The 12,272-nt window shown below is 47.5% G+C and overlaps 1 protein-coding gene across 9 annotated transcripts in view; it reads right to left on the minus strand.

Annotated features, from left to right (window-relative positions):
- LOC134456940 (ankyrin repeat and SAM domain-containing protein 1A-like) overlaps positions 1-2,423 on the minus strand; it is a 144,322-nt gene extending 141,899 nt beyond the window's left edge. For 8 of the 9 annotated variants that reach the window (XM_063208606.1, XM_063208605.1, XM_063208603.1 and 5 more), the window contains exon 1: positions 2,131-2,423. In XM_063208606.1, coding sequence (XP_063064676.1) covers positions 2,131-2,334 — 204 coding nt within the window. In that variant the 5' untranslated portion in view covers positions 2,335-2,423. Of the gene's footprint in view, positions 1-1,670; positions 1,690-2,130 lie in introns of those variants that run through there. The other variant, XM_063208611.1, reaches the window with a different exon arrangement.
- Between the last annotated feature and the right edge of the window lie 9,849 nt (positions 2,424-12,272).

The following is a 12,272-nucleotide window of genomic DNA, read 5'->3' on the forward strand; positions in this document are numbered from 1 at the left end:
ACACACACAGTTTTGTGTGCCTCCTACTGAGTATTAATGGGATTTCCCAAACATGTTCTGCTGTATATGAAGAGTTTCATAACAAAATGACGTAAGCACTATTTTTTTACTTTTGCCTTTTATTATTGGAAATGACTGTTCAGACGTCCTATTGTCTAGTACGTGTCTTGCCATTGAAATATTTATTCTTTCCAATGCAATGCAGTGCAATGCAATATGTCAATTTCCCAAAATGGATATACAGCATTTTGCAATGAATCTCTTCACATATACACACAGATATACAGAGTTCTACTTCTGTTGCTACTGTGTCTGCTTTATGAAAGGGTTTCTGTACATACAGAGAGACACACTTACCACACGAACATAAAGGTTGTTTATGCTACAGTACTGTAAATGAATGAGCTTCATTTATGAGCGCTCAGAAAGGGGAACCCCCTGTAAACAAGAGCCACCTTTATGTCTTAAAGCTTAAGGGAACCGCTGTGGCCGATTGCATAACTCATTACCCAGCTGGAGTGTGTGTGTGTGTGTGTGTGTGTGTGTGTGTGTGTGTGTGTGTGTGTGTGTGTGTGTGTGTGTGTGTGTGTGTGTGTGTGTGTGTGTGTGTGTGTGTGTGTGTGTGTGTGTGTGTGTGTGTAAATTTGTTTTGTGTGCGCATGTGTGGGAGTGTGTGTGTAAATTTGTTTTGTGTGCGCATGTGTGTCTGGTCTGTGCTTTTACTTCTTCGTTGTCCAGTCACACTTGATCTAATTGCACCTGTCTAGCAGTGCATAAGTCCAGTGTCTGTCTGTCTCTCTCTTTCTCTCTCTCTCAGCCACCTGCGCTTAGCTTCACTTGCTTGTCTGATCTTGCTCCCGATATCAACACCTCACCCTGTTGTTATCTCCTCCCTCGCTCGTTGACTCTTATCAGCTAATCTCCTCCCATTGGCTGACATCATGTGTCTGACTTGGTCTCCCTCCCTATGAGACTGGTTTCATGATCATCACCTGTCTGCTGTCCATCCAATTGTACCGGCACACCCATCACTTATTTTACTCTCATTTCATCATTGCAGATGCTAAGTAACCAAACTTTGAAGTTTTTTCTTCCATGACAAGAAGCAAAGAACACAACACACAAACACCAATCAATCTGCCTCTACCAAAATAAAATCTCAACCACATCTTGTGGTACGCTTTGCAGATGCCACGATGAAAAACACTTTCATTGTTGCTACAGTACTCCCGAGTGGCAGTAAACCGAGACCGCCACTCCAAGTCTCCAGGATTACTTACTACTTGACAGATGATGACTTTATCCCATGACACAAAAGAGGTGCGAAAAGAAGAGCAAAAAGCGTCCACCCTCCAGCCCACCTGCCTCTCCACCCCAACCTGCCTCTCCACCCCACCTGTCTCTACAACCCACCTCCCTCTACAACCCACCTGCGTCTCCACCCAAACCTGCCTCTCCACCCCAACCTGCCTCTCCACCCCACCTGTCTGCCCATCCCCACCTGTCCGCCTCACCTGGTACTTGACCATCCATGCCCAAGCCCGATGAGACCTCCACGATGCTCGTGTGTCAATACATTACAATACAATACAGTGCACAGCCTCACAACTACATGACCTGATATGATTGCTCACTTGCCCACCCACCTCAGCCCACCTGTCTGCACTCACCTGGTAGTTGATGTCCATGCCGGCGCCCAGCAGGACCTCCACAGTCCGCCTATTAGAAATGACACTACAACACTCTTCTCCTTACCCACCTTACTAAACCCTTGCCCTGCCCATCTACCATTCAAGTGCCTATATCTGTCCCACCAGGTAGTTCATGTCCATTAAAGTGGACATGAAACACTAGACAAAGTCTTAGTCTATCCATTCGAGGTGTCTTATTAACAGTGTCAGTGACAATGGTTAGAATATAACAAGTTTTAGACAGATACATTTTTGCAACTGTGTAGCGCCATCATGTTCCACGGCAGAACGTTACATCACTGGGTGTGTTGCCTTGGAAATTCTACAGTAGCAAGCATCGAAGACGGACACAACGACATGTAGAGATTTTAGTATTATGGACACCACCGGTCACTCTTACAACCGCCATGTCTGCCGAACTCCCCCTGTCTGCACCCACCTGGTAGTTGATGTCCATGCCGGCGTCCAGCAGGACCTCCACGGTGCTGAGGTGTCCGTTGCGCGAGGCCATGTGCAGGGGCGTGTGCTTGCGCGTGTTGCAGCTCAGCAGGTTGGGGTGCGCGCTCAGCAGCAGCCGCACCACCTCCAGCCGCCCGTAGAGGGCAGCCAGGTCCAGCGGCGTCTCGAACTTGTTGTTGCGCATGGTGGGGTCCGTCAGCTCCTCCAGGAGGAGGCGAACCACCTCCGAGTGGCCGTACTGCGCCGCGCAGTGCAGCGCCGTCTCGTTGTCATTGTTCTGCGGAGGAGATGTGGAGAGGAGGGAAAAAAGAAAAGAATAAGATGAGAAACAACGTACTTAATTGGTACACCATTCCAGTGCAAGTGTGCAACTCCTATACTAGCACGAGAAAATATGTTAAGTGTATAATATGATGAAAGACCTCTACACTGACGGTTCTTTTCATAGCTTTACCACACTTTGCGAAAGATTTCATCTCCCTCAATCTCATCTCTTTCGCTATTTTCAGGTTCGTAACTTTGCTAAACAAAACAATTTGGATTTCCCAAACACCCCATGTGATACAGCAGCTGACCTAATTTTTAATATTCCAAGCCATCAAAAAGGCATTATCTCAAAAATATATGGTTCAATATCCCAAATCACAGAAACTGGGCTTGACAAGATAAAAAGGAACTGGGAGGAGGAGTTGGGTAGTCCTATAGCTGACAATGATTGGAAGGAAGCACTCACTAAAGTGAATGGTAGCACATCATGTGCAAGGCTGAATTTAATACAACTTAAAGTAATTCACCGCATTTATTTTACCAATGCGAGACTAGCCAAGATATATCCTAATGTCAAAGACACATGCAATAGATGCAATTTATCTCCAGCCAACATGACACACATGTTTTGGTCTTGTCCTTGTCTCCATGATTATTGGACTACTATTTTTCACCACATTTCCACATTTCATGATTTTACATTGCTACCAAGTGTAGAAATTGCTGTTTTTGGGATAATGCCAAATCATGAGAAGTTCACAAAATGGGCAAGGAACGTCATTGCTTTTGCATCTCTACTTGCAAGGAGAAGAATATTAATGTGCTGGAAATCACTGTGTGCCCCAAGGGCATCAACATGGCTTAGAGACATCATGATGTTTCTTAGTCTGGAAAAAATTAAATATAACTTAAGAGGGGCTCCTGAGAAATTTGAGTTAACCTGGAATTATACATTAGAATACTTAAATAAATTAAAGACGCTTGAGGATTCTTAAGCATTGCTAGATCATTATCTGACCCCCTAACCAACTTCTCCTTTTTTGTGTGTGTTTTACTTTCAGTACTACTGCTTTGCATGTGCTAAGTTAAAGGATGTCTATAGGTTGGGTTTTCTTTGTTTGTTTTTTTTTGTTGTTTTTTTTTTTTTTGATGGTTGCCAGTGGAAGGGACATGTGTTTATACATTTGTGAAAGTGGCTTATTTAACCATATTGTTATACACACTGTATTGTATGTAGTGAGGAGGGTGGAGGGGATGGGGGAATGAAAATGTTTGTTTGAAAGGAAAAAAGGAAATTGGAGCTTTCAATGTTAACTGTACTTTTATATGTGAAATCAATAAACATATCTTTAAAAAAAAAAAAAAAAAAGTATAATATGATGAAATGTGAACACACACGCAAGCACCCAAGCACACACAACTCCTATACTCCCACACTACAAAATTCAACTACTGTATAAACACAAACGCAGTTCTATACACAGACACACAGTTCTACACATAGATGAGCGCGCGCACACGCACGCAGACACACAGACACACGCGTGCACACACGCACGCGCACGCGCACAGCCACATACGGACACACACACACACACACACACACGCACGCGCACACGCACGCACACACAGCCACACACAGCCACACACACAGCCACACACACAGCCACACACACAGCCACACACACAGCCACACACACACTTGCTCTGCTCTGTCCTTCTGATCCAGACTGCTTGTATTAGCAGGTAGGCATGTAATAGTGGAGAAGGCAGGAGAGGGTTGGGACGCAGCCAGACATCAGAATGCCATTCAGTGTGAGTCAGAGCACCAGGTGAGCAGTAAATAAATACTGTGCTGAGGAACATCAGAGCAGGACAGGAACGCAGGGCACCGTGGAGGCAGGGGTGTGGGGAGGGAGTTAAAGGTGAACTGGGTAGGATTGTGGCCAGAGTAGGTAGTTTGGGCAGAGTGTCAATGAGAGCATCAGGTGATATGTAAATACTGTGCAGAGGAACATCAGACCAGACCAGGAATGGAGTGTGCAGTGGAGGAAGAGGTGTGGCGAGTTAAAGGTGAACTGGGTAGGATTGTGGCCAGAGTAGGTAGTTTGGGCAGAGTGTCAATGAGAGCATCAGGTGATATGTAAATACTGTGCAGAGGAACATCAGACCAGGCCAGGAATGGAGTGTGCCGTGGAGGAAGAGGTGTGGCGAGTTAACTTAAAAGGTGCACGGTGTAGGATTTAAACAAATTACACAGTGCACCTCTAAGGTGGGAAGTGGGTGATGTTGTGCTGAGGGATATCTGACCAGGCCAGGAATGCAGGGTGCCGTGGAGGTGGGGGCGTGCAGAGCTAGTGGAGGTAAGGAGGTGGGACGTGGGAAGCAGACAGGGCCAGACAGGACTCCGTGAAGCGCAGTTTGTCCTGAGTGTCAATCAGAGCCTCAGCTGATGTAATATAATGTTGGAATGCAGTGCGCTGTGGAGGAAGGGGTGTGGGGAGCTGGAGGAGGGAGGTGGGAAGGTGGAGGTAAGGAGGTGGGGAGGTGGAGGTGGGGAGGGAGACCAGGGAAGTACAGGCAGAGTTTGGGCTGGAGTATTGAGTCAGAGGGCAGGTGGGCAGGTGGAGGCAGGAGGGTGCTAGAAGTATGGGTAGACCAGTGTGAATTAGATCCTCAGGTAAATGCATGTAATGCTGTCCAGAGGAACATGTGAGCAGGGAGGCATTTCTTGAAACCATAGTTGCTAACTACATTAGCTGCTTTGTTTTTTTACGATGCAATTTCCTATTTACAACTACCCGAGCTGCTAACTGGCTAACAACTAGGCTTTTGAGAAATGGACCACAGAGCAGGAGGGCAGAGAGCTGGGATGCTAGAGGAGGAGGCAGGTAGTGGTGGGGATGGAGGAGGAGAGCAGGGGGAGGAGGAGGAAGGTGGTGGAGGTGGAGGAGGAGGAGGTGGAGGAGGAGGACGAGGTGCGGGCAGAGTTTGGCTATACTTAGGAGAGTTCTAAGTCAGAGCAGCAGGTGAGAAAATACTGCTGTGTAGAGAAACATCTGCACAGGGCCAGGAATGCAGAGAGCTGGGAAGGTACAGTAGAGGTCGGGGCAAGGGGATCATCCTCTCACATCATGCAAAGCACAGAGACACAACCACAATGTCATCAACACACCGCACAACCACATGCACATGATCACTTTTCTGAAAGATATTTTTTTTGGGGGGGTTCACCTTTATTTTACCAGACAGGACAGTTGAGAGGGAGAGGTAATGAGTGGGGGAAGGAGGGGGATTGGCAAAGGACCTTGGTCAGAATCGAACCCAAGTCACCGGCATAATTGCATCTTAGCTCATTGAGCCACCATGCCCCCACCCACCCCTTTACACGATAACTTTCTTCAATGAATGTTTCAGTCAGTGGTATAAAAGTCGCAATACCTACAATGCCCACTAGGTGGCAGAGTGTTAACCTTTTTGTTTTTATTGCAAGTCTGGGTGTACAGTGTGTGAGGTAGGGCAGGAAATATGCTTAAGGGAGGAAAACATACCTAACAAAATGTGAAACTGTATCCGCTTGTGACAAATACATTGCACTCTACACAGCATCATCACTTTGTGATCCAAATCCTAACAACCAGTGTAACTAATTTGATTGATGACCATCAAAACACTGCACATGTGACTGTATGACGTAACAGTTCTACAATAGCCGTGTCAAGTGGAAATTGGATAAAGCCGGTCAAATCCAGTGTGCCTCAGACGATGACAGAAATAATGGCAGAAACGTGACAAATCTCTCCGAGTCTGTAGCGGCTTTGTCAAAGGCAAACGGTGGAGTAAGAGGTTAAATCCACGGTGCATCACATGCGCGAGCCAAGGGATTATACTAGCATCGCAGCACATCCATTATTGCTCTGGTGCTCTTTTCAGCAGAAGCCTGCTGCTTACATTTCATCTTCCTCTGCATTTAAAGAGCATGCATTACTGTAGCTGTCCAACTAGCTATGATCTACTTACATTACCCGGTCTCTTTTATTTCTTTTTTTATTTTGTATTTGAAGTGAACGCGTGACTTGGGTAACTCGCTACTCTCTACACATTAATGCCACGTGCCGTGCGTTCTACAAACAGAACAGTATGCAGCATATTATCTTGATAATTGGTGGATGAGGAGGGGGCATGGTAGAATGTAGGGAGTAGTAGGGGGCATCGGGAAGGGGGTGAGGGGTGACAACCAGGAATGGTGCCCACCTCTGGTGTTTGGCAGATGGCATGGCACTGTGAGGTACGGAGGAGAGGGGACACTAGGTAAGTGGGAGGGGGGCAGGGAAGCTGCAATCTATATAATGGATATGTGGAGGCAAGGTGATGGGGGCAGAGCGTGCACCAGGGGCATTGGCAGGGTGGCAAAGGGTGTTGGCGCAGGCATTCGTACCCACCATATAGTGTTGGGCAAATGACAAGTGCAATAGCTGGATGCAGGGGGAAGAGGGGGCACTGGGAAAGTGTGAGGGCAAGAGGTGGTGTGTGAGTAATCTATACAATTGATGGGGGTGGGGTCAGGGGGCATGGTGGAATGTAGGGTGGGCATTAAAGGTGGCAGTGTTGAGGGTTGAAGGGTGAGCGGATGAGGTGTTGGGGTGTTACATCATGGATGGGGAAGGGGATGGGGCAATGGGGTGGTGGTGAGAAGGAAGGGGCAGAGGTGGTGCTATGCAATCTATATAATTGATGGGGGTGGGGGCGAGGTAGGATGTAGAATGGGCATTTAGGTGGCAGTGGGAAGGGTTGGGACACAGATGTTGCTATGTCATGGGTGGGGAGGGGGGTGGTGGGGAAGAGTGAACTACAGAGGTGGTGCTATGCAATCTATATAATTGATGGGGGTGGTGGCAAGGTGGGGGAGCAGGGTAGGTAGGCAGGCTACTGGGGTACTGGGACAGGGGCATGAGAGGGAGGGGAGAGGGGGGGGGGGGATGTCCTGACTTGACAAGGTACATGTTCCTGGGTAGGCTGCAGCAGAGATATGAAAGTAAGAGTCAAGGGGGGGCTGAAGCTCTTGCCTCTATATTTGCATTATCATATTGCGTTAAATTAACACTTGTTTTAACAACTGTATTTACAAATCTTGTCAGGGCACAATCCCAACACAGGGGTGGGGGCAAAACCCATTGAGGGGGGGGGCTTTCTTGTTGTCTGGCCCAGGGGCCCGTGGAACCATAATCTGTCCCTAACCATAATACCATCTGCCAGTGGAGGAGGAGCACAATACTGAGAGATGGAGACTAGACTACACATGAGGGGCAATGCACCATGAGGCTCACTCTCCTCTCTACCACACACACCTGCAGGGAAAGCAACCAGACCCCTTTACTGACCCATCACCCACCTGTGTGTGTGTGTGTGTGTATGTGTGTGTGTGTGTGTGTGTGTGTGTGTGTGTGTGTGTGTGTGTGTGTGTGTGTGTGTGTGTGTGTGTGTGTGTGTGTGTGTGTGTGTGTGTGTGTGTGTGTGTGTGTGTGTGTGTGTGTGTGTGTGTGTGTGTATGTGTGTGTGTGTGTTTTCTATTACCCTTTTTGCATCTAAGCATGTGTGTGCCTACCTGTGTGTGTGTGTAGTGTGTATGTATAGTGTGTGTGTGTTTTCTACTACTCTGTTTGCATCTAAGCATGTGTGCACCTGCCTGTGTGTGTGTGTGTGTGTGTGTGTGTGTGTGTGTGTGTGTGTGTGTGTGTGTGTGTGTGTGTGTGTGTGTGTGTGTGTGTGTGTGTGTGTGTGTGTGTGTGAGACACACACAGCAGGAACTGCAGCCTGCAATGAGCAAACAGGTCACAGCTTGACCCAGCAGGAAGAAAAGCCTGGGAGAGGAGAGCACGCACGCACACACGCGCACGCACGCACGCACGCACGCACGCACGCACGCACGCACACGAAAAAGGGGGGAGACGGACAAAAAAGCACCTGCCTTTCTGGATCGGCAGGGAAAAACGGAGGGTAAGAATGTGCTTAAGGCATATTAAAGCAGACGAGCAGCAGAGAGCAGAGCAGTCTGGGGAAAACAATAACAAAGAAGCGTGGTGGAGATGGTATGAAGCGGTAAACAAAGAGGCAGACTGAACGGCATCCCATCCCGCCTGATGACTCATTTAAAGGATCAAAATTGAAGGGAAGTGATCCCACACAAACACACGCATACACGTACACACACACACACACACACACACACTGTAACTTCACACACAGACACAGGCAAACACACACACAGTCACACTGTAGTGGTTGCAGACGCACACGCACACACCTCTTAGGACACGCACGCACACACACACACACCCCTCTTAGGACTTGGGCTGCTTCCTAACAGAGCAGCAAGAGCAGCAAGAGCTGAATGACTGAATGACTGGCATTTATTCACCAAGTGGCGGCTAAACAAAAACAGCTCACAAAGGAAGCGTGGCATGGTAGATCCGACTCAAGCTGTTACACTGTTTTGGGTGAACCAACTCTCTCTCTCTCTCTCTCTCTCCCTCCCTCTCCCTTTCTCTCTGTCCCTCTATCTCTCTCTCTCTCTCTCCCACTCACACTGTCATTCTCAGTCCCTCTCTCACTCACTCGCTCGCTCACTCTCTGTCTTTCTTGCTTGCTCACTCTCTTTTTCACTCACATATTCCCGTCTTTTTGTCTGTCTCTCTCTTTCAGTCTCTCTCTCTCACACACACTCTCACTATGTGTGTGTGTGTGTGTGCGCGTGTGTGTGTGTGAGAGAGAGAGTGTGCAGTGAATGGAAATCTCTGGAAACACACACACACACACACACACACACACACACACACACACACACACACACACACACACACACACACACACACACACACACACACACACACACTTGGCTCCAGATGGTCCACTAAAGTGAACACACACACGCGCACACACACACACGCACGCACGCACACGCGCACACACACATTTGCATAGCACTGCCATCATTAAGCAGGAGACTGATTCTGTAAACAAGTCCTAAGTAAACCAGGACCAACCACTGCTGTGGCTGCTACTGCTACTGCTGCTGCTACTGCTGCTACTACTGTGTGTGTGGATGTGGGGACATAGCATGACACTTAAGCCTCTCCTAAAACCAGAAAGCACTACTACAGTGTTTACACATCTGTTTAACTGATGTCACACTGTGTAACAACTGCTGCCACTAATCTCATTGAAACACATGCAGTCATACAGTCAAACTCCGGTCATGTCCCATTTCAATTTAGGTGCCGTTTCCACGTAGCCGGATATTTTTAAATGTGGATATTTTTTTTCTCCTGTTTAGGTGGAAACGCAACATGAGGATACAAATAAAAACTCCGTTGTAACAGGTGCATTTTAGCCCCCTAATGGGATATTTTTAAAGCAGGATTTTTGAAATGTGGATTTTAAAAATCTGCTTATGTAGAAACGGAATGCTAAAACCAATGTAAACAGGAGAAAAAAATATCCACTTTTAAAAACTCAGTGACAGAAGAGAGCACCACTGCCGCATGACATTACATTACACTACATTACACTTAGCTGACTTTCTTTTAATCCAAGCTGCGACTTACATATGTTACAGGCTATTGGTTGTTACGGTTCCTGGAGCAATGTGGTATTGGGTTAGCCTGGTCCTGACCATTCCATAATACTACCATTTCATTTCGTATTCATGGTCTGGCATTTGTTTGCTCTGAAGCGATTGTAGGAAGCAGGAAGTTTGCACTCAGTTATGGTTTGAAATTATTGGACACCTCTCACCCAATCCCTGGCAGTTACTCAACAACAACATAGTGCAGACCAACGGCTCTGGCGCAGATGTGTACGTCATTGCCACAAGCATCCTCCCCCTTTCGCCCTCCCGTGGGGGGCATATTCGCTTCTTGTCCGTTTTCTGGGGGGGGATAAAAATTCTACTGCTCCAGGCACTCCACAGAGAAGCACGGCCAGACTAGTAGTGGAGCCAATCCTTTGGCGGAAGTACGTAGGATGGCTCGCGAGGCTAGTATTAGGTGCCTTGCTCAAGGACACTTCAGCCATGGATAGGGTCATGGCAGTACTACAAGGTTTACACATCTGGAAACACATAACCGCTGCTGCTACTTTATAATCTCATTCCGACTCGTGCATGAGTTCGTACAGTCAAACTGCGGCACAGTCATTTCCCATCTCAGTTCGGTGATGACAGACAGATGGTAACAGGAGGAAGTGTTTGAGTGGACCAAGGGGGAAAACTCTTGCCACATCCACTCAGCGCTCACTGAGGACCTCGGATCACACTATCAGTGTGTGTGTGTGTGTGTGTGTGTGTGTGTGTGTGTGTGTGTGTGTGTGTGTGTGTGTGTGTGTGTGTGTGTGTGTGTGTGTATGTGGATGTGTGTGTGTGGATGTGTGTGTGCGCGCGTGTGTGTGTGTGTGCGTGTGCGTGTGTGTTTTTGTGAGCGTATGTGTGTCATGGCAGTCGTCAGCCAAAGTCTTGTGGTCATCAAGTGTGTGTCTGGTAAATGCGTAAACTCCTCATGGGTATTGGTCTGACTCACACATGTTCTTGCCCAACATGTCAATGACCCCCCCTGACTGGAAGCCATGAGGTAAGCTGCTGACAAGAAAACAATCACTTAAAGTGCATTACACTTAGCTGATGCATGTATCCAAAGCAACTCTTGGTTATTTAGGTGAAGGTTATTGGTTTACTAATTTAAACAAGCATTAACGTTTTTATGCTGGCAAGTGGGTTGAGAAGCAGAGGTGTGTAAAGTAAAAGTAGAAGCATTCCTACAGTGTATCTACCTCATCATGTACAATGATATAACTGGTGTATAAAAGATATAAGATCATATACTGGTGTCGTTATTACATCGAGTATTACTACTTTATACACCTTTGCTGAGAAGGAAGCAATCACTTGCCTTAAAGCTGGTAAAGACTTTCGTCTGTCGTCAGCAAAGGCTGTGGTCAGTCAATCATGACCATTCAACAGAAGGCCATAGGCTTTGACCTTGTCAATTTTAACAGGCACACTAAAACACATCCTGCATTATGTAGAATATTGGCACAATGTGAAATTACACTGACTCAATGTGAAATTAAATCCAAATTGAAGCACCTTACAATTCGCCCCAAATACCATGAAGTGCTGTATTAATAGTGTTTGGTGAGAAGTGCATTGTATTATGATTCAACACTGAAAACCAGTTCATGAAAAACAACAATAGCTGGCTATGGTAAGAAGAGTATGAAGTATTACTGTAGTCTGAAAAGCACTAATGAACTGTGATGGGAAGGGAACAGACATCCACATAGCAGGGAGGTGAACGTGGTATTGGTGGGCCAAGCTGCATTGGGGAGATAGCCACTCCACTCCACACAGGGCCTTAGCAACAACATCAGCAGCTCACACTGGCAGCTACACGCACGCACGCACGCACGCACGCACGCACGCACGCACGCACGCGCACGCGCACGCGCACGCGCACACGCACGCGCACGCGCACACGCACGCGCACGCGCACACGCACACGCACACGCACACACACACACACACACACACACACACACACACACACACACACACACATCTACATTCACATGTACACACAAACACATACACAGACCTGCACGCGCACACACGCGCACACACATCATGGCAGCAGCAGCAGCAGCCTTCATCAGGCACTGAGCTTAACTCTGTGTGATAACATTAGTCAGGGCTAGGAGCTCAGAGAGAGAGAGAGAGAGAGAGAGAGAGAGAGAGAGAGAGAGAGAGAGAGAGAGAGAGAGAGAGAGAGAGAGAGAAGGAAAAATCCCGGGGGGAGAGGAAGA

Source organism: Engraulis encrasicolus, chromosome 10 (genome assembly GCF_034702125.1).
Source record: "Engraulis encrasicolus isolate BLACKSEA-1 chromosome 10, IST_EnEncr_1.0, whole genome shotgun sequence".
Lineage (NCBI taxonomy): Eukaryota > Metazoa > Chordata > Actinopteri > Clupeiformes > Engraulidae > Engraulis > Engraulis encrasicolus.